At 40.8% G+C, this 24838-nt stretch overlaps 1 protein-coding gene and 2 long non-coding RNA genes across 4 annotated transcripts in view; 1 reads left to right on the top strand and 2 right to left on the bottom strand.

The window, feature by feature from the left end:
• Positions 1–24838, bottom strand: part of LOC147757892 (uncharacterized) — a 75460-nt gene that overhangs the window by 15814 nt on the left and 34808 nt on the right. The gene's annotated exons all lie outside the window — the stretch shown is intronic.
• On the bottom strand, positions 1487–5631 carry LOC147757894 (uncharacterized). 2 transcript variants are annotated; one of them, XR_015319979.1, is made up of 3 exons: positions 5032–5631; positions 4821–4883; positions 1487–4094 (listed from the first exon to the last, which is right to left on the bottom strand). It is a non-coding gene; the product is annotated as an uncharacterized LOC147757894 (long non-coding RNA). The 2 variants fall into 2 exon arrangements; XR_015319978.1 differs by having other exon boundaries at positions 4726–4883; positions 5032–5630.
• LOC111245329 (uncharacterized) lies at positions 14527–15688 on the top strand. Its single transcript, XM_022793556.2, has 2 exons — positions 14527–14674; positions 14981–15688. The coding sequence occupies exon 2, from the start codon at positions 14998–15000 to the stop codon at positions 15403–15405; it is 408 nt and encodes a 135-aa protein (XP_022649291.1). The 5' UTR covers positions 14527–14674; positions 14981–14997; the 3' UTR covers positions 15406–15688.

Here is a 24838-nt window from a genome sequence, read left to right as displayed (position 1 = left end):
TTATCGGCTTTTGTTCAGGTTCTGAAAAGCCAGCTCCTTAGAATGGGTTTCGTCGCATGTGCCGCTTGTTTTTTTCTATAAGATGTTTGATGTAATGATTCTTGGCTGCTAAGAACTCTCCGTTAAGGGGGTGGCATCGCAGTAAAGCATATGATTACTTCGAAATATTACAAACTAAATAAAACTCTTAATAAAATAATAAACTATATATAAATAAATAAGATAAAATATATAGAAAAACCACATTGAAAATGGTGGCACGATTATTGGAACATGTGACAGCTTGTATTACTAACTGGTTTAACTATTATCAGTGATTATACTATATATTCAGGGCATTTTTCCAACTGAAGTAATAAGGCTATTTTTGTTAGATTAACTATGGTAAGGGATCGGGACACTCATAGGAACCCAATCCACACGCTTTATATATAATGTTTCTCATTGGAATCACTTCATCTATGTACGGCTGAATCCAGCTTCAGTTATATTTTTTTGTTTTTGTTTTCATTATCTCAACGATGGTGTCCGTATACTGATATGAATATCTCCTAGCTCCCAATATTGGCTAACCTCCTAAGATAGTTTTCGAAAGCACCGCGATTATCTTTAACGCAATTAACTGTACACATCAACTGTTTTCTTTTTTTGCCGTCGTTCTGCTCTTATCGGGACAATTTTACACAAATGTCAAAGCAATCTATACGAGGCACACGGCCAAATCTCACTTGAATGGCAACAACGTTTCAAGTGTCTTATCGTCGCTTATCGTCTTATCTAGATAGTGTCGATTCAAGATCGAGCGTCCACTGCAGTTGAAACGATGAAATTCAACGCGTTTGATTAGTGGTGCCAATGTTTTGCAGTACCCCTTTCAAAAGCGTTCGGCCCCTCGTAATCTCCAACCGGACGATACGTAATAGCGACGCGGGTTGCGCCTTCGCTATCTGTGTTTGCTAAGAAGCTGATTAGATTTATTAACCAGCGTATTTATGGCAATCTACGGATAGAAGACGCTTTTTCTCACATTGGATAAAGCACCTGAGCGCTAGTAACACTCGGGAGAAGAGCACCGACTAGGACAGCTTGTCCTAGGCGTGTCCTTACAGTGGATAATATATAGCGTATAACATTTAGGTAGGGTGATTAGCATACTCTGATAGTTGTCTTCGTAACGGTTCAGAATTGAAACGTTTCGCCTACTAAACACCCGCACACGGAAGGTAATCTCGGTAAAATCCTAAGTCATGAACAGAAAAGCCTCGTTTTATGATGGAAGAGGCTGGCCGCTTCGAAGAACGCCTGAGTAAAATGGTATCGTACAAAGCATTCAAAACGCTTATTTCTATGATCAGATAGCTGTATGAGATAAGTCCCCTGTGCAATGAGCGGCTTTGCAAAACACGATGGCTATCTTAACTGCTGCACTGTGCTCTATATCCAAGGGCCTTTTTGAGCAAAGACAGAAAAGAATGCTGCTAATAGACACACTTGTAAAAAGAAAAAACTTTTGACTTTATTGCTTTTTTTTTTTTTTTTTTTCATAAAATTATTCGGAAAAACTATGGGCGTGCTTGTAAAGTTAATAATCTACTTCTACTTATTGTCGAATTCAAATGAGAATAGCTTTGTAAAAATTACAAATTTTCGTCGTTCGAGTAAGCCACTCCCAGACTGTTCCCACGAGCATCCTATTGAGTCCTGCTTGCCGCTCGAGAGTGATCAAATCGCCAGCGCATCTTCATCGATACGAGTTAATTAAAGCAACATTACAGTACGTTTTCTAGAAGTAGTTTCTTGATGGAGTGAGTTTTTCTTGGCCTTTTTCTAAATATCGTCTTAGAACAGGCTTTCAGAACGGTTTTGCCCGAAACTCCACTGCTCCAGCTCGATGGTCCGATAGCGTTCGTGGAGCACGTGTTGTTGCCTCGACAAAGCTTCAATGAAGTACAGTTAATGTATATAGACACGCTGCAAGACTCATGCAAATCGCTATGATCAGTGTCCTTGCAGCTTTTGGTTGAATTTACAACGAAAATAATGAAATGCTAATAACTAGACCAACAGAAAGTGAACTGAAATACATAGAACGTCTAACACGGTAAGCGTCTCAATACCTAGTAATAGCGCTCATTATTAATGTTGAGACATACCCTGTTCGATCCGAATTTATATTGGCCCTATCGAAGAAAAGCTTCAAGGATTCGAGATCAGCATACAGAAGGACTTTTTTTTAAATTGTTTCAATTAATTATCGTTCCTTTTGCCGTTATCGTCCTATTGATAATCATTTGTTATTTTCACCGTTGCGTTTGTATTCCATTCATTAAGAGACAGATGTATTTGATCCGAGTTTTAAAATTGGACAATACTCGTCATGGGTTATTGGGCAGTTGAGGAGATATAACAACTCTCTGCTATATAGCCACAATAATTCTGACTCGATGCTCCCGTAGCAGGTATTCACCTTCAGCCTGTTTGTCCTCAATCGTTTTGTCGTTGCTTTGTTAGATTGCCTGAAAAAAGTGCTTGGGGATCCGCATGCACAGGTAGACCAGTGACTCAAACTGTAACTGAAATCATCCACTCTAGCCAATATAATGACTGTAGGCCATTAGAAACATTATTACGCCTTGCTCTACTGAATAACAGGTAATGATTAATATTGTAACGTTTGGGTACCAGTCTGCATCCGTTCTCAGCTCAGTGCTATCTATATATATGTATATATCAGAGGGAACTCTAAATTAATCCTTCTTCTGCCTCGTAGCTTTCTCGTTATTCTGTGTTAGGACATTTCTATTTCGCTAAAGGGGATTGAAGAAAGAAAGGGCGTCTTTTGAGACCCTTCAATCAGCTAATGGATCCCACATACACCGACTAGTAAATTCTCTTTTCTGCTTAAACGTTTCCAGCTCGATTCATCGAGAGCAGCACAATTAAACTATCTAAAAACAATGGCTGACGTTTAAGAAGGCGAAATGAAAGAAAAAAAAAAACACGAGGACCTATATTGGAACACACTCGGCAAAACTCTCCATGCTTTGAATATGTGGAGTAATGATTCGTTTCTATCAAGAATAAACACTGCCTTCTTTGAAACATTTTGAAATAGATAGCTTCGAAGGATTAGTTAAAGGGGTAATGAAGACGTTTTCCACCTTCAAATTTCTTTTCAAAAGTGCCAGCATCGGTTAACCTTCGCAGAACTACGCACCTCACTGATACCCTGTACTTTACTAACATGTTTCAGCTCACATATTATAATGCTTAGAAACGCATAGACACAAAGAAGCATGCCTCTTACCTGCTTTCTTCGTTAGTATAATGCTAATAGCTGCGCTAGCACAATTTTAATTACGCAATAGTTTAAGGTGGTCAAGATCTGCTATGGAAAATTGAACTATTAAAAGTTAAACGTACTATATAATACTAATAAACGCCATAAAGTATGTACTTGAAGCACAGTGTTGGAGAAAAAATAAACAAATATCTAATTCTTTTTATTCGTACTGTACCTATACACTTATGTGCTAAGTTTGCCTTTCTTAACTATCCTCAAAGCGTTCGTTAATATTTGTATTGGTTAACATCGTATTGTTTAGATACTCTTACGGCGAATTCGCAATTCGGACCACTTTTTCTGCTTTCACCTGCTTACTATCGTGCCCTACATAGTGATACAATTAGCCATTTATCGGCCCCTGACCTGCCTCCTAGATGGGGAGAGAGGATGCCCCCTGGCAAGGAAGCTGGTACCATGGCCGATTCTTGTTGTTCCCTTGCATAAGCGAACACAAGCGTAAACACAAGGCAGCGTTGACTGGGTACATCTGTCAATGCATCCGGTACATCCAACTAAAGTAACGTCGACTTGTTCAGTGATGAGGGGCCTCTTCTATGTTCATCTAAGCAGAAACTTTTCTTGGATCCGGATACTCAGTCGCCACGATCGATCCTCAGTAGGACGTCCTTCAGTGAGCCCTTTAACAAATTCAAAGCGGCGGATTCATGGGTGATCGCCTTCAGACGTGAGCGCTAGATCGACATCGGACCTTTTACAGCTGAGCGGTTCGTATAACCGTGCGACCTTTCTAGAGAAGAACATCGGGATGCATTGGGTTTAGAACATGCATGATTCTGCTACCACTCGTAGCTCAATGACAACAGCATAGACAATTTGAAGTGTGTGAAATAATTTGTTATAGCTTATAAGAGCCGTGACTTGAGCAGCAGACTTAGAAAGCGATCACATTTATTTTCACATTATTTACTCAAAAAAATTGTCGAAACATTGTTTAAAAAAACAATTAATATAGACGAAATTTAGGCCCACACTTTATTAATGTAATGTTTAAAGAATAATTATATTATTATTTTTTATTATTTTATTATATATAATTATTGTTATGAATGTAAAAAAATTTCATGAAAAATTTGCATGAACTTTTGCTGTTTTTCAATTCTCTATTGCTTAGTGTGAAAAAATAACGACAGCTTGATTGATAAATAACTTAATTTTAACTAAAATATTAGCAAAAAAAAAAGAAAAAAATTATTAAAGCATGGCTTATAATTGTAATTTTATGTAAAATAATATAACCATGTAAGTTTTTCGCTAATAATGAAATTGCCGAAAAAATTCCACTAGACTAGAGGTATTGATGCCAAAATGATCGACTATTGGGATGAAGGTTAATTGGAGGTTTCGTATCGTAGCCGTACAGCAGAAGATATACGCGGTCATCACAGAGCTAGCTGAGGTTTTAGACCTATTATTGCGTATTCACATAGCCAGGATCGAATTTAAGCGACTCAACTGGGCTTTAAAACGGAATTTTCACCAATCACTTCATTCGATAATGGTCGAGCCGGGCAGGAACCTGAAGAAACGAAAAACACAACGTTCTTACATACTAGCACACACATGCCCAGCCTTAAAAGGAACGCACCACTCGTACATAAACATAGCATGAGACACCTTCGGCGAACAGGGGCCTCCCGAACGCCATCTACCGACTGTAATCATACCAGCAATACCAAAGAGATGTTTTTAGCCATGAGTCAACGATTTTTAGCGTTTCAGCTTTCTGATTCCGTTCGTTCTGAACGTACAAGGCCGCTCCGAACAGGCAAAACGCTGGCGAACTTATCACGGTCCCAGAGGGATCCCCAAAGCGACGAACAATCGAAGAAAAAGAAGAGGAATTTAAGATTAGCTATATGATACGCTGCTCCTCACAGCAGAATGGTTCAAGGAGGTCCGTCTCGAAGAAAGATCAACCAGAAGGCAAATACGCTCTTATTTGGCGTTGATAGCTGTCGCTGAAACAAAATATCAGCCCCGCATCTAAGAAAGGAGGCGGAGCAAGTGACCTTGAGTAGCGTGTTTCGTATCTTCTTTGTTGTTTTCTCCGAGGGTTCTCACCTTCTAGCTCAACCGCATAATAGCAAATTAGGTTGATTGTTGTATCGGAGATGTTGCCTGTACTGATCTGCAACGCATAGGCTACACTGGTGCATAAAACGGGCAAAATTTCGATGTAACCACGTGGTTAGGTAGAAAACCGCAGTGGTTCGAACTCAAGAATGACAATGAGATATTTCTGCAAGTGGAATAGACAGAAATGTTGTGTGAACGGTAACTTACTATAAGTAGTTTTTGTATATGTTGATATACAACTTTTGATTCGTTTTCATCTTATTTTGATCGTTCTTGACCGCCGACCCGGAGAGGTTTCACACAAAATTTCACATATGATTGTTGGGTTATCCTTTTTTTCGTGCTAACTCTACAAAATGGGTCTTTGATCCTCGGCCATGGAAGAATTCGTTTCGTTGGTACCACTGAACGAGTGAAACAAGCTACCCAAAAGATCTGCTTTCTCAGAAGCCAAAAGGTCTACACACTCCATGCACTAATCTTCTCTCTTTACGTCACAAGAACAGTCATCGCATAGAGTACGACACCATCGAGATCGTATCCAATGTCAAAACATGTGGACGGTTACTTGCTTATGCCCATCCGTGCTTTGCAGCCGTACGCGCCCTCTATGTTTCAAGTCTTATGTCCGATATCGCCGTTAATTCAATTGTCAGACGGCTGGCTCCCAGCACGAAACAAAGTCTGTCTATGCCTGGATTCGAATCTAGACCGCAAGCTGTCCCTAAAAGGCAAATACGTTATCCACTAAGCTATCATGGGGACACGCTGATAATCCCTAACACGTGCCTAATAGCCCTCAGCGGTCATAACCCTCTGCGATGATGTACATAATGAGAAACTCCCTGGGAAACAAACCGCTTGATGGTACACAAAATGTCTTCCAACCGCTGCCCTTAATACAACCGTCATTTACGTTAACACAATACAAAGGTCTCTGAATAGTTGGAAGAACGCTCCGCCCAGTTGATTTTTTGATAGCAGTGATATGGCGAGATGATGATGATGATGACTGTGATGCCCTCTCAACATCACGTCTTAAGGTGGTACACACGAAGACACAACGACACACCATTAACATCAACCCTCGTTACATTCGTACGAAATAGCTACGTACTTTGGTAGTTCGTGACGTCCTCTCCGCGGATTGAAAGGAACGCCGCTATTCTGTGGCCAGGTAAAAAAAATGAAGTGAGTCCTCATGTCACATATCGTGCTACTTTGGCAGAGGTGAAATCAGGACTATCTAATACCTGTTAACAGATTTTTTCGATTCGTCAACAAATTTTTATATAGCCCCATTGTTGTCTCTAAGGACAAGCATTTGGCCGCGATGTTTTTGTTGTTGTTGCTGTTGCGGGATCATCGACGTGCGGTCGTTGTTGTTGTTCAGCTAAACTCTTCGACGATTAGTTTTTTTTCGAAAAAAACGAAAAAAAAACGAATCGATATCTTTGAGCTGTTTCGAAAGAATGAAAAGACGCTTCGAAAGAATAACCCGCAAGCCACACAACTTATTAGTCATCAATAGTTCCAAATATTGATGCAGCCAGCATCTGCGCGGACCAGGACACAGTTTTTTTTTCGCTGTCAGGAAGCAACTCTATATTTGTCCACACCATCGCCCTGAAGCTCCGCTAGCGCGAACGGTTTTTCCTCCACGGGCAATATCCACCGAATATGTTTCTATCTACTCGCGGCTGTGATCTTAGCTTCTGGTACAATGATTTGGCCTTCTACTTATGAAACCCTCGAGAGCGTTAAGCATCCTCAAAAATCGTTGCCCGCGTCCACGTTATCTCCACCGCAGGCTATGGAACTGACCAGCTTTGTGGCTCGCTCTGGCCATGTCGTCCGCTGCTCCCACTTGAACTATCAGTTAAAGCTTCTCTCTAAGCCGTTGAGACGAAAGGCCAGTGGCAGTACATAGCAACTTTGTCAAGCTTGTTTTCCCTTCTATTAGAAATCTTTAATGGGCTTTGCACCACTGATATAGTTCGGTGTCCAATTGCCGCCTAATGCGACATAACGTATGATGATGTTTCTAGGGGCCAAAAAACCCTATCCGCTGATTAGGTAGTAACCGGTAACGTTTGGTCGACCTACAAAGTCGGCGTCCAGCATTTCAATTAGTAATACCCTTATTTTCCTCATCTGCTTGTTACCTTCATCTCTTTGATATCGTTGAGCTGTTTGGCCTATGGGGTGATCCGCTGGACGGTGCCCAGTAGTCTATTACAGCTAGTGGATCATTGAAGCTTTGAAGAACAGCTAAGTTTTTAACGAGCGAAATCGGAAGATGCTCACCCAACCCATAGCCATCGGACATATCAAATCTGTCATAGTTGCTACTGTAGCAGGACCAGGATGTTACACCGCTGACGCACCGCAACAAGAGGCGATGCTGAATCTCTCAGTTTCTTTGGTTGCAAACGTATCACCTTTTTCCTATTCGGTCCCAGTTGAAAGTCTTCGCTCAGGGCTTGTAGCCCCTTTTTGGGTTTTATCGGAGCGAAGTTGATAAACTTCGCTCTTGTCTCACGATAAAGTTACGTATGGTTTTGCCAACGTATGCTTAATGAATGTAGGTGAGGCAGGATTCCATCCAAAATTGATTGTTGGGTTTATCGACGCCTGAATTTAATTCGAATATTATATAGGGTTGTTTCTCGCAAGGAAAACTTCGTACAAAGAGAAAAAGATTCTATTGTCGTTGCAGTTAGAGCTTCTTGGCTAGGGCACCTACTCGAGTTATATACAATCTTTGCTGGTACCCACGCTTACTGTTGGAGGGGATCCTTCGCCGTCCGTCTATAGGCGTTCGTGTTGCCCGCCCCGTGGCTGGCCGGTGGCAGATACGTGTCCGTGTCGTCGATTAGCGTATCGCTGCTGTTTAGCGGTCGTAGCTCATAGTAAGACGTTCACAGCATTATCATGGAAGACTCAAGATTTTGATAGTAAGAGAATGCATACGAATGGAAACATGTTCATCGAAACCTGGGCATGTATTGCTAAATTACCCAAGCTGAAAATAGGGAAGTCAGTTCTCTGCCAGCCACATTTTAGCGACGAGAAAAGTAAACAGCCAATTGATTCGGAGGGTTCGATCGCTGCAAACAAAAATCATTACGAAATCTTTGTCGCCAAAACTATCTAAGTTCGCAAGTTAAAGTTGGTCTGAATCAAAGCAGACGGCTTTTATACCAGTTTCAAAACTTCAGTTTGCCTTTTGTTGTACAGTATGATAACTTTCTTTATTGACACAAATTCTATGTCGTTGTATAGCATATTATCGAATTATAGGAAAAGCGGTAGACAGCTCTAGAGTGAACTACTGAGTTCAAGTTCTTTTAAAAAAATACAACTTTAATCTATAATATCTTATTAGAGAGTCACTAACAGCACAGCAGACGTAGGTTTTTATTGAAAATAATTGAACAGGATTCCCGCGTTCAGCAACATACATGTTTATATCCATGAGCGAACGGGAGAACGCGAATGTAAACAATAACAAGTTTCTTTCACGAAGATAGTGAGTGAAAACTTTTGGCCTCACCAGTTTCATTTCTCCGTTTAATAGCAAATGAATTTTCATTGAACGGTCACAGGCGAATTGAGGGTAGCCGAAGATCAAAAAAACCGTCTATTAAACAATATGCATACATTAGAACGTAAGTATTACTCGAATAATTTCGAATTTGTAGCTGTAAATACGCGGCGTTAAGTCACCGCTCCTTGCACGCAGATTGGATTTTACGTGTTCTGCTGGCTATTTTCATGGCGAAAACGTAGACCGATATTTGAAATACAAATTTTTTCGCTGCACGATGTCACCTTCTGCTGTCCTGCCGAAACAATGTCTAACGATCAATATCTGACGAATGCGTATATTCACAACAAAGGTGTTCTTTTTCTTGTGGAAGATAATTGCATCTTCCGTACATTTTCTTCTTATCATTTACGTAGCGGGTGACAACTCCTTGAAGGTGCTCTAATTAAGTGTAGTTTTTAATACTAAAGTCGTACGACCGCTTAACTTGGCCAAAAAATAGTAGAATAACGCAATACTACTGCCTGTCTCTCTTGGAGAGCTGTAAACGAAGTCTGTTATGAGAGATACTCAATAGCAAATACGAACGCGCATATCGTGGTACGGGAGACGCAAGTATCGTTGGTAAGAGAGCGCTCTGTAAAATTGTCAGTGACAACCGAGCCATAAAGAGCTAGCTAACACCTATAGAAATCAAATTGAAAATTTAGACTTTTCTGGTGAACAAAAGCACTACTTGCACTAGACCACCCATCTGAGAACTTGGCTTGCAGCACTACACTTACTCAAATGACATAGGCCCACTTCAGGTCGACGGGGAAGAATGTAACGTAAAAATCGCCGTATGGCTGACCTTTTAAGTTAGGCTAAATGTCTTATACTTGGTCGAAAGTGTAGTTCTCGATGGACTTCACAAATTTGTATTAGAAGTCAAATGGTTTAGGACCAATTAGTTCGTTATGTGTTTGCGACATTCAATATCCGACCTATTACAAATATGATAGTCCTTCTCTTCATATACAGATTATATAAAGCCAACAGGGACTACACACGACCATCTTGCTGTGTCATGACCCCTACGTCCTGGCCGTTCGCCAGAAGGGTCCAATAGGCTACCGGCGAAAACCGGCCCTGCTTATCCGTGCCCGCGCTCGGTACGTTTCCGTCTATTAGACGGATATTCTTAGTACACGATTGTCTCACGATGTTCAATATGGGAAGATTAATAAATAGTATGAATTCAGAAGTTTTTAATCCCCTGTCATTCACATACCTCTTCGCTACCGGCCATAGAGTAGCCGATGTTTCTTTTTTATTTCGTTAGTGCCATTTTCCACTATTAGACATTTTAAGAACTCCTAAAAACAGCAGTATACGAGTAGTTCTTAGTTATCCGTCCGCATCGCAAGCTATAGAAGACAAGAAATCGTAGTATAGACAAGAAACAATTAACAAATTGAGTATATAGATTGTATGGGGTTCAATTGTACTTATATTCGAACAGAATTAACGAATAAACTTAACAATAAAGCTCTGATCTCGCTAGGGATTCGATCGTACCTTTTCAACTGGTCTAAACAAAATGTATCCGTATGTGATCTTCCTACTTAGTACTCTTAGTACCTAAGCACGGAATTCGATCCACACCGATTTATTTCGTCTATAATTAGTGCATGCATGAAAGACGCGTCACTTAACAAAACCTGCGTGTAGTGAAGAATTATACTGTCTTCGTCTGTCTTGAAAAGATATATGCCATGCATATATGTATATTGTGTTACAGAATGGTATAGAAAGCGCTGCCGTCAGGGTACTCATTCGATTCAACAGCACAGGACAACACGTTATTCATTAATTAACAATTCATTTACCATCCATAAAAGAAAGTTACGCTAAGTTCATTCCAGGAGGCCTCTGACACAGATCATCCGGTGGCCCTCAGAAACAGAGACATCGATATTTCGCTTGTTTCAGTCTAGCGTCGGTGATACAGACTCGGCTTTTTTGACACCCTCTGAAAACGGTCTTCTGACAGTTTGGAAAAAATTCGGCCACCTTCTATTTAATTGTTATTTCCACTACACATGACACTTCTGCTGATAAAATAGGGCCTCTCAGAGGGGAAAATTGTTTTGCCGAACTGTCACGAGGTTTCTTTACTTCACATATCGAATTTACGTGAGAGAAGGTTTAATAAGCTTTACTGTTGCTGTGGTGCACTGAGATATCGGCTTGTTTACTCCACAGAGCTGCGTCGACCGCTCTGGGCTGGATCAGTATCGGATACCGTTTCGACCATGTCCGAAAGTGCCGCCCACATCATCTTTGGTCTGGTGGCTCTCAGACGCTTGGTTAAAAGTAAAACAAATGTCCTTATTATACACAACACACAACATAGCACTTTCACTCTTTAAGAACAAAGGCAGACGTACCGGAATTGAAGTTGCCTCGACGGACGAAGTAATGTCGATAAGTTACTTTGATCTTTTCGCGGCATCGGACTCACTTATGATCAGCTGCAAAAGGCTGATTTTGCACGCATCCAGACTTTCGGCGTTCGGTGACCTCAAGCTGAAATCGTCGGATCATTTGGCTTTCAGCTGACTCACACCACAGATGGTGCATCGGAGTGCCGCTAAGGAAATAATCTTCAATGGGATTAAAGAGATACTTCGTCGCTTCGAAATCCGACTCGGATATCGGGATTAGGATCATGAGTGAAAACAGAGCGGTTCGGCGCTTAGTTTCTCTCTTAGGTACTTCTAAAGAGAAATCAAAAGGAAAAATGTACTATTTGGGGCTACGCCCTGTCAGTACCGTTGGCGTTTAAAGCCTTCACGATCGCTGAACACCAACAGTTGCGCAGAAGTAAATAGAAATCGCTATGATATCAGAAAGCGATGCTACGTAGAGGGCTTAGCCCGACTGCCCGATATAGGGCTCCAAGCATGAATATGCCATGTATTCATTCTATTTTTGAACACTATACAAGCTGCAACAGGATTTTTAATGCCCTTGTTACCGTCCAGGTTTATAGTGACGATGCTAAAGCTGCGAAGACGCAATGCGACGATCTTCAATTGTAAAAAGTAATTATTTCAATACCAGTTTAGAACAGCGAGCCAGAGAATCTACCAAGCTAAATATCGTGAACGTCCTCAGTTCCGCTGAATCGGTCCGATGATTAACTTACTGTTATTCTAAATTACCTATGAGCATCAAAAAAAAAACATTACTCTTTAGTTCATATACGCCTGGCAGTCCGATCAGAAAGTACTATCCGAAAGCTTGCAATAGTGTATGCTACTACCGATCTTAATTGTACATAATTGAAGACACGCTTATCTTTAAATAAGTTATTGATACTATATTGATTCCTACACGTAAGTATAATTATAGATAGCTCAATGAACAGTTTTCGAAAATATAATGACCAATTAGAGTAAAGTATACCAAAACGTTGAGACTAGTTTGTAAGCAGAAAAATCGTACGTAAAAATAGCTATATGTAAATGTATATTTTTCTAGCAATTGAAATTAGCGAGCTCTTCTTGTGCAAGCCTCTTCTTGCCTAGTGTAAGCTAAAAGCAGCATTTTGTGGCATTGCAGGTCGTCTTTGGAAAAGGGCCATCTATATAAGACCCGTAAGGTTTGATCGAAATCGATCTTTCCCGATTATATGTCTAAATGTCACAATGATGTATCGTGGATTGCTTTGCTAGTAAAATGTTATAGATAACGATATTCAGGTCACCGCTGTTTAACATCCTATTACTTTAGAGTTTTGGCATTGCATCCGTTATAAAACGCACCGACGCATATTATACAGCGTAAGGTTTTCCGAAGAATCTACTAACCGCGAAAAAATCGTGTATCCATGGCGCTCATACACGAAGCCGTTACCCCATCTAAAATAAAAAGAGCCTATAAGTAAAACATCTATAAACCGTCCACAAGATTTTTATTGCACAATATATATATATATATATATAGCATAGTCTTCTTGCGCTCTGTTTTGAAGCAGCAGGTCAAATTCATGGTAACTATTTGAAAATTCACGCAACGACCAGAAACACTGCACCGTACTACCAAAACGGATTATCTTCATTTCTACCTAATCATTTATAATATTCGTGTACGTTTTCGGCCTCGTAAATCGTTCTAGTCCCATGTGCTCAGCCATGAGCTAACTATCTAGCGTTCTGATTCCAACGCTTTGCGGTATAGTACGTTACTTGGCAAATAAAGTTTCCATTACTTTACCTTAATTTAATGACAACTATTGTGTAGTACGAACCTCCCGATATGGAGCGGCAACTTCGCTCGAAGACTATTTGCTAAATCGAGCCTGTTGTTTCGACCCCCAGTAAAAATCCGCGGCAGGATAATGGACAGGTAGATAAGTCCCCGGTACAGGAACGACTTACAGATTTTTCTTTAGGGATTCCATTAACGAATCATATGAAAATTAACTACAGGTTATTTCAAACGAGGTACTCCAAACAAACAGACACACTTATGCTAGATAAAAGTTTCTCTGGGCCAAATGAAAAAGCTAGCAACGCCTAGATAATAGAATAACCTAACGGAAATAATTATATTTAGGTCGCCGTCTGTCCTACAGGTTAATCAACCGCACTTAATCCGCGGTGCTAAGTACCGGGAAAAACGAGCGTTCATTAGCTAATTAAAATAAGATTGATAAAACGGAAGGTTTTTAAGTGTCGTGCCACCTTTTCACACATAAAAACAAGAGATAAGAGGAAATTAGCTCTTCTTTATCTGCTTCTAGCAAAATTCAGAAGGAAAATACGACTGGTAGAAATTCGCTGCTACGAAAGCGCTACGCTCCGTAGCGCAGTGAATTTGACTGAATGGATAGTTGAAATCGTCCGTTTGCCTTAAGCAACACACAGTTCCTCACAACCATCTTTTTTTCTCGCAGTTTAGTGTAATCTTGACGCTTGTTGAATCTGGACGTTGCTGCAAACCTCAACAGCGGATAAGTGTTTAACCAAGTACGTACTTTTTTGTGGCCATATATCATCAGTAGTCATAAGTCACCCCCAGCCTTTTGTTGCTATTGGAGTGATGCTATTCCGATTTCCCAATAGTTTAAGCGTCTTACAAGTCTCGAAACGGAGATTCCAAATGAGTACTAAGTACAGACTCCCATAAATGTACGCACGCACAAACAGTAACGTTTAACAAGCCCACGTCCAGTCACCATCAGAAATATCATCGTCACACCTAAAACTGCGGCAGTTAGCAGCGGTAGATGTAAACAAATTACCTCAATTTCTGCTATTTTCTTCGGCTCCTATCGGATGCTATCACTGTTTCATCTATTCGTAAAGGCTGACGAAAACGAGCTCTAACAAGGGCTGCCATAGAAAAACATTGTTTGAACACTCCCGCTCAAGATGCCCCATTCGACGAGGCTGGCTACGTCAGCTGCCAATGGAGTTAAGGGATAATTTTCGGGAGAGGGTGAAACGCGAACCGTGATGTCGAGTGTTCGAATCCGCTGACGTGTCGTCGTATCTTTCAGCGCTCGAGAAAAAACCTCTCTCCGCTATAGCGAGAGCAGCCACCGGCGTCTCGACTGTGATCTGTTCGCGCATAAAAGCGAACTGCGCTGCGTCGAAAGGCATCAGTCGTTGTTCAGAGCTACAACCAAGGTAAGATCGACCGACTAAACCTAAAGAATTAGGTCTCCGTAGTCGCCTATGCAATATCTACAATAGGCATTTTTGGTACGGGGCAGCTCGCTATGAGTTCGTGCGAGTTGTATTCTGGCCACTCAACTCCGTTAAGCTCAATCATCTGACAACTGGTAAAAAGTAGGAATTAAGCTAAATTGACGCTCACTCTGAGACGTCGAACATCTTTTTAATCGAACCGGGTGTAGTTTTGGGTATCTAGTTGAAGTTTGGTAAATTTCTGAATTTAGGTAAACGCACTAACACTTGATATTTGTCTTTCAGCGACACCAAGAATTAACATGCGCAGCTTCATTTTCGCGCTTCTGGTAGTCTGCGTTGCCGCAGACAACGTTCAAACCATCATCGAAGGATTCAGCAAGGCCCTAGAAAAACTCGATATTCCTGACGATCGCCGTGCGAACTACAGGGCTGGCCTCGAAAAATCGAAAGCTTGCATCGCTCCGCTAGCCAACGATGCGCCAGCCGAACGCATCGCCGTTTACGTCGAGAAACTGACTCCGGTCCTTGATGAGTGTTCGAAGACTATCGCCTCTATTCCTAAGGATCAAGTGAAACAGCGCCAGGAAGTGTTCGGGGCCTGCCTGAAGGAAAAAGTTCACGGAGCGGACTCCGGCTTCGACGAGAAGCAGAAAGAAGTTCTGCCGAAAATCAAGCAGTGCATCGTTCAAGCCATTCAGTCGCAGTAGAGCGGACGAGCATCATAAACATTACCTTATGATGATGATGAGTATATTGAGCTAGCTAACTTGCAGAGCTAGCTAACTTGCAAAGGTAACTCGCAGTGGAACATCTCGCACTGGACGTCGTAGACCGCATTGGACGTCGACGATGAGAGGGAGGCGAGATATGACTCTCTAATTGAGAACTGAGTGGATCTCTGTTAAGTGATAGTGGTAGCAGACGAATTCGGCCGATAAGTTTTGTTGATTTTTTCTATCTAATAAAGTAAGCTAAGCAATGAGGAAATAATAGGGTGTTTTATTTCGGTTGGCTATCGCGTTTATTTCGGTTGGCTAGCTATCGCGTTTATTTCGGTTGGCTATCGCGTTTCTTAGATTGCTGCTTAGTCGTTCACCAGCTTTTACCAGCTTTTGAAAGGCGCTTGTTCTGTCGGTTTCTCTTGAGCACGGTTAGTATCCGCAGTTCTTTGAAAATGGAACCTGTCTGCTCTGCTAATGGAATCTCTCCGGGGTTACCAGCGCACGTTCTGTCGGGTTCTCTTGAGCGTGATTAGTATCCGTAGTTCTTTGAAAAGAGAATCTCTCTCCCTCTAGAATCGTTCTGTCGGTTTCTCTTGAGCGTGATTAGTATCCGTAGTTCTTTGAAAATAGAATCTAATAGAATCTCTCTCTCTCTCTCTAGAATCTCTCTCGGGTTCAAGATCTTTCGCAAATGGAATCTCTCGAGATCTCTCTCTGGGTTTTGAATAGTACTACGCGTACGCGCAGCGGGTACAGATAATCCCCTCTATTTCGTGTTTCACGGCTGGCTACCAGCTCTATTTCGTGTTTCACGGCTGGCTACCAGCAAGTCTGATGCCCAGGTTGAAAGCTAGTCATGGGGACACGGAGGGTAATACAAATAAGACGTGTAGGTGATTCACTTCTGGGTCGTCGGCCAGTTTCGATTTACGATTAGAATAGTAGCAACTTCTCGAACCATCTAGCTAACCAATACTGATGCAAGTATGAGGAACATTATCTTGAAGCCAGAGACAAGCAAAGAATCGCCATATTGCCGACTGCGCATTCATCGTCGATGGGATCGTTTGTCGTTGTTGTTATTGCAATTGGTATTGTTACCCTTGTTGTTTCTACTGTTGTGGGTGTCCGTGTCTGTGTTGCCAGAAACCACTGCTACGTTTTCACTGTTCTAGTTAAGCCGAGTCCCACGGTCGTTAGTTTTTGGCAGCTTTCGAACTTTACGTATTGCTTATCAGCGTGCGATTGCATTGGTGCCATTGACCGACAGCTTAACAACACAGCATAGTATGACGCCGTATCATTAGGAGTTGACGCCAATGTCCGCTACCGTTCGCGAGAGGCGCTAAACAGTGGCCGTCTTCACAAATTCAGAATCAACTTTGGTCAGACTAGTTATGCCTTTAAAAAACTGAAAGGGTTCATTAACTATATATGAGTTAAAAAAAAAATACCTTTTTCGGAAAGATCTTGCCGATCGCTATTAGTGGTCAATTAAGATTAAGGTTATACTTCCGTTATATATGTATAAGAAATAATACATAATAAGAATTAAGAAATTTTGTGGCAGTTTTTTTCATAGCTATGCGGGTTTGTTTAACAGTTAATGTATCGTACGAAAAAATAGGCTATTTAGTGCTTTTTATCTAAACTGGACAGTTAGTTGGTCTCGTTATTATGTCTCGTAGTGCAAGAGTATACAGCTGACTTTTCTACGCCTCTTTATAGTAGTTGTAATTTTCGCCTTTCTCGAGCCAAACAAATCAATTGTTCAGAAAATGTATAGGGAACCGATCTAAATGCCTAGACTAATAATTAGTTTCTCTCTTTTATTTTATCAAGTCATCCTTTTATCTAGTTCTTTTCTTTTTTATCGCATGCCTGCTCGACTAAGTATTCTTCGTTGAATTTAAAAAAAAATCATTGAAAGTTTTTAAGATAGTAACACATTTTATGTTTAGAATAGATGTTATTTGTAGATAATCACACTTTTAAAAAATTATATAGAGGAAATGCAATAAAAATGCCTTTAGATGTTTATCTAATTTTAGTTATCAGCAAACACAGAGGGCGTCTGCCAATGACTCCCAGATTATTTTACATTTCGTAGCGACCAAAAGCTGGCTCCTGCCTGTCTGATCCTTCGCTGAGCAGGTCCTGTGCGCCGACATTGAACTTGATAAAATGACCAATTATGCAATTAGCAATAGAAAAATACTTGCTAGTTCTATGCTTCGGAACAGTGTTGCTCTTTCCTCGAGTGATACTATTCAAACGAAGTTTAACAACTATTTTTTGTCCTGTTTAGCTAGAGAATACAAACAACTCGATACTGTTTTAGAAACCATGTAAAATGTAGATTGCTTTTTAAGTATGTCAATTTAAGGAACACTGGCTAAATTTATGATATCTTGATTAGGCCACTTCTGCGAGCACGTAGCTACAAAGTATTTGACCAAATAAAAAAACATTTTTCAAATGTGTTCTATATGTAATCATCAGCTTGAATTATGAAAAATTACTAAAAAGTAACAAACCGAAGGTGTTCATATAAGTTTAGCACGGTTCAAGTTAGTTTCCTTTAGGAGACGAAGTTCTGAGTAATGATAATCAGACACTTTAGTTAGGTTCGTATTTGCGAAAAGTACGATCTTTCTTTTGTCTGTCGATCTTATCGATTGCCAAGAGCTGAAGATACGAATGAATAGGCAATTTCGTCGTTCTTCGGAAATTTTATTGAACGTACTAGTAGAAATCGAAGTTATATCTAACTTCGATTTGTTGCAATACTAAAATAAGTGTACAACTGAGTAACAAAAATTTAATTAGACGGACGAGGGTATTCGAGGGTTAATAAAAATTGCAGAATAAAACTCAATGTTTAACTTTTATATTGCTCTGTTTTCTTAGAGTAACATTTCTAATTTAACCAATTAAAAATTATCTAAATGATTGCACAACTAGTGCAACGGAACTATTATTATTAGTCTATCCAATCTTTTGATCAGTCAGTGACCTTCTGGAAAATGTGGGGAAACTCAACTGCTCGAAGTATCATAAATAAAGCAAAGTTCATCTTTGTCTCCCGTGCTCTGTTGGCAATCGGAGAGCCCCAGTTGGAAATACCCAGTCCGGGAACCTCATTCGGTGGCAGGCGATAAAAACTTTTAACGGAAGAAAATAAAGGTAAGGGTTCTCTTGTACACTTATTTCCTTTGGCAGAATTTTGCTGACACGTTTCCTCGTGCTTTTCGGTGGCTTCCGGGCGCAAATTTAAAGCAAATAGACTCTTTTACGTCGTCATCGTCAATTTCCTGTTTTTCTAGAAATTAGCTTCAGAGACGTCCCCTGACCGATCTAAACCAAGAAGGGCCAAGAGCAACACGACGATTCCCGGAGTTAGCAACAGAGTATTGCAAGCCAATGACTGGACGGCGGGTTAGCCTTAGGATGGTGCAGAATATCTGGCGAAGAAGTTTGCTGAAGGAACACTAGGCAAGGGCAAGAGAGCCACGGTTGAGGCCAAGGAAAGCAAGGAACCAATAGCATCCGGCAGAAACCTGACGGCGGGAAACGGGCGGCCAGAGTAAACACTACTCTCGATCCTCCAAGAATAAGCTGCGACGTCTATGAAAGAAGTGTCGTTGCTGCCCAGGCGCTCAGACCGCAGACAGCTGCTCCTTTTCGTGGCGTGGGATCGCAGTATGGCCAAGTTGAGTTGGAACCAGTGGCGACAGAACACCGGAGATGTGCTGCCTAGCTGAGGCGCTGAAGTTTAACGCGAGGATCCCCGGATAAAAATATCTGTCGATGATTCCAAGGGGCGGAAGGGGGAATTCAACGAAAAAGTCGTCGTTGTCGTTTGGCACTGGTCGTAAGACCGGCGGTATCTGGCTTTGTCGATATTTCAACTTTCCAAAAGCTCTGAACGGGATTTCTGAAGATTTGTTGTTGTAAAACAGGACAGCAGAACTAAATATAAAGGAACAACACAAAAAAGTATTGTACGGCTGTGATGTTGACGTCGTGATGCAAAAGGCGGCAGTTATGCAATGTGACGAATTCTGAAACGGTAATAGCGGTTCGTCTCGTATTGGAACGGGCGGCCAGCCGTCGAAAGCAGTGCTGACTCAAAGCCATGCGAGACGAAGAAACTCGAAATTCGAGTTTTTTGTGGAGAATCGGGAAATCTTCATTTTCGGAAACCTTAAAATCCATATTTATTAATATGCCGCTTTGCGCATCTTTCGCCGTATTCAAGCATTCGTTTTGCTCTACCTTATCAATAAAAAAATCTTAAAAATGGTCTCCTCATAGCTTGACTGGTAATATTATCGCCTAATGTCACTTCTGCATAATATTATTATTATCGATAACGACTGTTTTTCGATGTAGACCCTCACTTATTTTTTTATCTTGATATAATTGTTCACGCCCCGTTACATTTAGACCTTGTGCCAAACATACGATAGGTAATATAAACAGGTTTAGTAAAACAAGTGTGACGTAGCGGTACCGGTACACAGTGACAACACGGCTATTATCAACTGTAAATGAATGGTCCATTGAAATTAGCACAATCGGCAGGTATAAACAAGCGCAGAGAATTATTTTTGTCATTGTATTTTTAGGCTGTGTGATACTATCGAGCGTGGTCTAAATAAAGGTTCTTAATAGTGTATGGATAATTTGTATTGGCTTAGTACTATAGAAGAGCTTATGATATAGATCGTCTGCTAGCCACTCGTATCGAGAAGATTATTAAATAGATAAGAATTGACAAAATCGAGGTGTTTCGGGGCTGACTTTTGCTGTATTTCCTTTCCTTTTCCTCGTGTGTTTAAAAAAAAAACACGTATTCAGAAAAAAAAGTGCCAACTTTATTGGTCTTCAACCAATTACATCTAGACTGTTGACTGACCCCTTCAAAAACGATAAACTTCGTTAACTGCCATGGCGATAGTTTGCTAAGATAAAAATGCTAGGTTAAGTTAAGAAAGTTCATTAAGTAATTTCCTTACAGTACAATTGCATTTCCTAAGTTTAGAATTATGAGTATAGATTTTTATCAAACGGAACTTTACTTCGGGTCCGAACAGCACGTTTCGACCTGGCTGGGCCCTTAGTAAGAAAAAAATCGTCAAGACTAGATCGCGCTGAACTTCGCTCGAATACCCGACTTATACCGATCACCTGTACTTCTTCGTGCCACACATGATATCATACAAAAAGAAATTCGTACTTTATAACGTGTCTAACTACTCCCATCCTTCTTGATGTGGGACAACTTGGCGCATCTTAAGAAAATTAGCATTTCAAAAGAAAAGTGACAATTTTTTATACATATAAAAGGTTTATAACCTCCTGCTAAATTTTTTCGCAAAAAAAATACTCCGCCATATTGTTTTTATTATGCTTAGTGTCTAGGTGATTAAAAACGGTGTAGTATGAAAAAGCTTTCGAGATAACAGCACGTTTAGTAAAGTCTCATTGATCGTGCAATTGTAACGTGTTTGTCGATTAAATCAAGGAATGCATAGGAGGGTTTAGGTTCGAAACCGGGGCGTCGATGTGGGGTTTTTCATAGCTAACGGAAGTATCGGGCGTGAGAGGTTACTAATTTAATTTTATTATAACATTCTAGCGTTTCCGCAATACGTAAGAATTGATGTTTTTTGACGTTCTATACAGAAGACAGATTCTGGTGCCAGTCATCGAGTGAATCCTATGTTAATTCGTCTCACGAATACACAGCTGCATATTGTGTCCAAATTAACAAACAATAAAAAAACAAAATTTTCTTGTTGTTTATGTAGTTTTAAATGTATTATTTGTCCATTCCATCGTTCCTTTTACTATAGAAAATAAAGGAATGCTTACGCTAACCCCCTGACGGAGAGAGACGCGAAAAACTTTATAAGCTTTACATAATCCTCACTTTAATAACAAACTGATCTTCCTACTGGCAGCCTCTATGTATCCTATTATCTTTACGATGCCCATAAACCTAACCAAATATAAGGGGTGGCGCCGCGGCCCACTGAGTTGACGACACCTCCGTCGGTAAAATGTTTTTCTTTGCCATTACAGATGATAACACGCCGCCATCCTTCACGAACGGTTTGAGGAGTTGGCTACTGTTGTTTGTATTCGAATCTTTGCCAACCTTCAAATATTTGATACGCGAGTTTGATGAACCTCCGATATGTTTCAGTTGACTTTTTCTCTGACTTGCCCTATGCACTGCACAAAATGCTTCGAATTATACGCTGCCGCTTTGCGTGTATAGGCATATAAATTTAATCTACCCTCAGGCTTGCGCCAGAAGGCTAAGAGGCTATAAAAAGAGTTCATTTTTACGGTGTACAAATATATGAAAGACATGCTCCGATAACTGTATAATTTATGACCTTGGCATCATCCGCTTATTGAGGTCTTAGTGCATAGATGACAAGACATTTGGCTGCCATGGTTGCTACCGCCGTTTACCTGTATTTCAAAAAGTTTCTTCACTCCAGCATTCAGAGCACTGGGCAGAAATCACGTTGTGTCATAACCAATTACTGGACTTCACAATGCTCTCAGTTCGTGCCAGCCCTGAAGCAGTTTATAATTTCTACTTACATCAGTATAAACCGAAACAACTAATATTGTCCATAAATGCAACTTCGACCATCATCCAGATAAACACGAAGTCTATTCGGCGATAACAGAATGGCAGAAACACTTCTACGTTCAACCTTCGGAGCCATACCTTCTCCCAAAGTCACAGTACTATTTTGCTACTTCCTTTACCTACATGAATCTAGATACTAAGGACTTCGCACCTTGGAGACCCGTTGCGGATATTAGTTCGGACTGCCATCAAATTTTCAAAAACCAAGGAAATAAACTAAGCTAGATTGACAGCAGATTGACTTTATTCATTAGATATCAGTGAGCTAAGAGGAAAAGACAGTTCTTCCTAGCCTTTCCCTTGCTGTTTTTGAGCCTAATCATGTTGCCACGTTTGCAGCATGCAAATTCAGAAATATTAGCCTGATTCCCTTTCACTTGTAGTGATAACACATTATTATACACATTCAACACATATTTCATCCATAATCCATTACTGCTACCTGGAATTCATTCTCAACTTCAGCGTTCAAGGTTTTCGATTGAGCACTTGTTATTAGTAACAAGATGTGCACCTGTGATAACTCCAGATTGCTTCACCGCAATATCCTTCGATGTTATCACGTTAGCTTCCTACTCGCTGACTGTACACATCAGAGATTTAGTATAATGCTATAGTACCATCAATTTTTGGGGCTAGCTGTTTTGGCAGGTGGGTTGTCATACAATCACCGGATAGAGAGCGTAGTCTTATTAGCGTTGGTCAAATCCGGTAGCAGAAAATGCTAGAACCATGTCATCAAATGGACCTGAGTAATGACGGGACAGGAAAGCGCTGTCAACCATTGCTACCATATAAGAAACTTTACAAATTCTATCACGTCAAACTCAGCGGCAAAGAAGCTTTTGAAGAATCAGTGAAACTACCTATGGTGCCTATCATATACAGGTTGTATCGGCGCATACCATGAATAATATAATCTAGTTAATGCCAGAGATTTTCGTCGTTGTTAGCCTGCAAGGGCGAGATATCGAGAGAATAAATCCGGTTCGCACCGATACATCCTCACTATAATAAACATATTTTCTACTCGAGTGGGTTGACCCATATTCATCCATAGGATTTGCGATATAGCGACTCAGCCGTTCGCTGGGAAGATCCACGGTAAAGAGAGATTACGTACGACTCATATTCCAATGGACTAAGGCCTCTCGAACAGCGGTGTGGTTGCACTATTAATAAGCATAGATGAGGCGCACTGGTTTTCGGCCTTGTGCTAGTTTACTATTAACAGAATCGATTCGTGATATGTAGCATCTTCTTTAGAAACCACTGCTCAATGGTAGGCCGACACCCTTATAGATATCGCTTTGCAGGTATCCTAAGAGCATCTATAAGGCGAAACCATCTTTGGTCGAGTCGACTTACTTATTGCTTCAGTGCGCCTATTCCATAATATTACTATCAATTAATTGCTCTGTTCTATTAATCTCGTCACGCGACACAGATTGAGACTTTGGGCTCTTTTTTTGTTGCAATTTTTTTCCTCCTTTCGGTGAGACATTCTTGTAACATCGATATTCTTTTACACTTATCTCATCTCGTATCCCGATTTCAATTACTTCAACAACTGTTAACCCCTTCAGCGAAAATTCCTACATTACCCCTAAACTGCACTACCCGATTTCCTTTACGTACAATTATGCGTTTCTGTAATCTTACAAAGCAACTAACATATAGATCTCTCATCGGTATTAGAAGCTACCGTCGATGGGGTAAATTTACCGGCTATGTACATAAGTGACCGCTGGCAAAAAAATCGTGTACAACGGGCCAACTTACCTGAATGGTTATTACGCTGTATGGAAAAAAACACAGGACGCGAATTAATCGGCGAAGCTCCGCGCGCAGCTCACCACAAGGCAAAAACTCCACGAATGCACCGAAAATCAATTCAAGACGCCCACGCACAACTCAAGTCACAAAAAAAACATACGGACAATTTAATAAAAACGCTAGTCATTACTGAAAGTTCGGCATTCATACTTTTTTCGTTATCGTATGCACTAATCTGAAAAACTTAAGAAAACCACGCCTTTATCGTCAAGTTCTCTTCGTCCCTTTAATAAACAGGCAATTAATATCGGTTATACATTGCCCGGCGAGTACCCTTTTTCTCTGTCGTTAGTGAAGCCGCGCACACCGTACCCCCCCCTTTGGCTTTTTAATCCTGCTAGATTCACACCTGCACATCTCTCTTGGACTTGCGCTATCTGCAACGTTGAAATCAAGAGACACCCTGTGCCGATTGAAGTTTACGAAGTGCCAACGCTTCCACCTATCGCTTACGTTCAGATTAGCCATGCCCAATGCAATAAATAAGTTTTCCTCGCCCAATTTTGACTTGCAAATTCCAGCCCTCAAGGATTATTAAGCTCTTTCTTTTTCGAGCATTCGCGTTTACTATTTCTTGGTCCCTCTTGCCCTGCTAATTTCTCGCAATTTCCCATTGATAAAGTTCACAGCTTGCAGATAGCTGCACATCTCGCTACAAACTTCACCCTGGGAGCTTCCTGGGTCAGGCCTCGTCGGCTGTATATAAGCTCAGCCTTTTCCCTCCCTTATACATTCTCGAATGTGCTTGAGGTAACCGGCCTCGTGCACGGTCTGCGCTCACGTTCGCCGTGATTATGGGGCTCAAGGTACGTTGACAGTACAATAATTTAGTTGATTTCGGCAATAATGATAACAAAGAACTTGTGTTGACAAGACACACTGGCACAAGATGATCGCAACCCTTTA

The sequence above is a fragment of the Varroa destructor genome, unplaced genomic scaffold, assembly GCF_002443255.2.
Source record: "Varroa destructor unplaced genomic scaffold, Vdes_3.0 BEIS01000002.1, whole genome shotgun sequence".
Lineage (NCBI taxonomy): Eukaryota > Metazoa > Arthropoda > Arachnida > Mesostigmata > Varroidae > Varroa > Varroa destructor.
The sequence above is the reverse complement of the archived record's forward strand: the minus strand, read 5'-3'. Positions and strand labels throughout refer to the sequence as shown.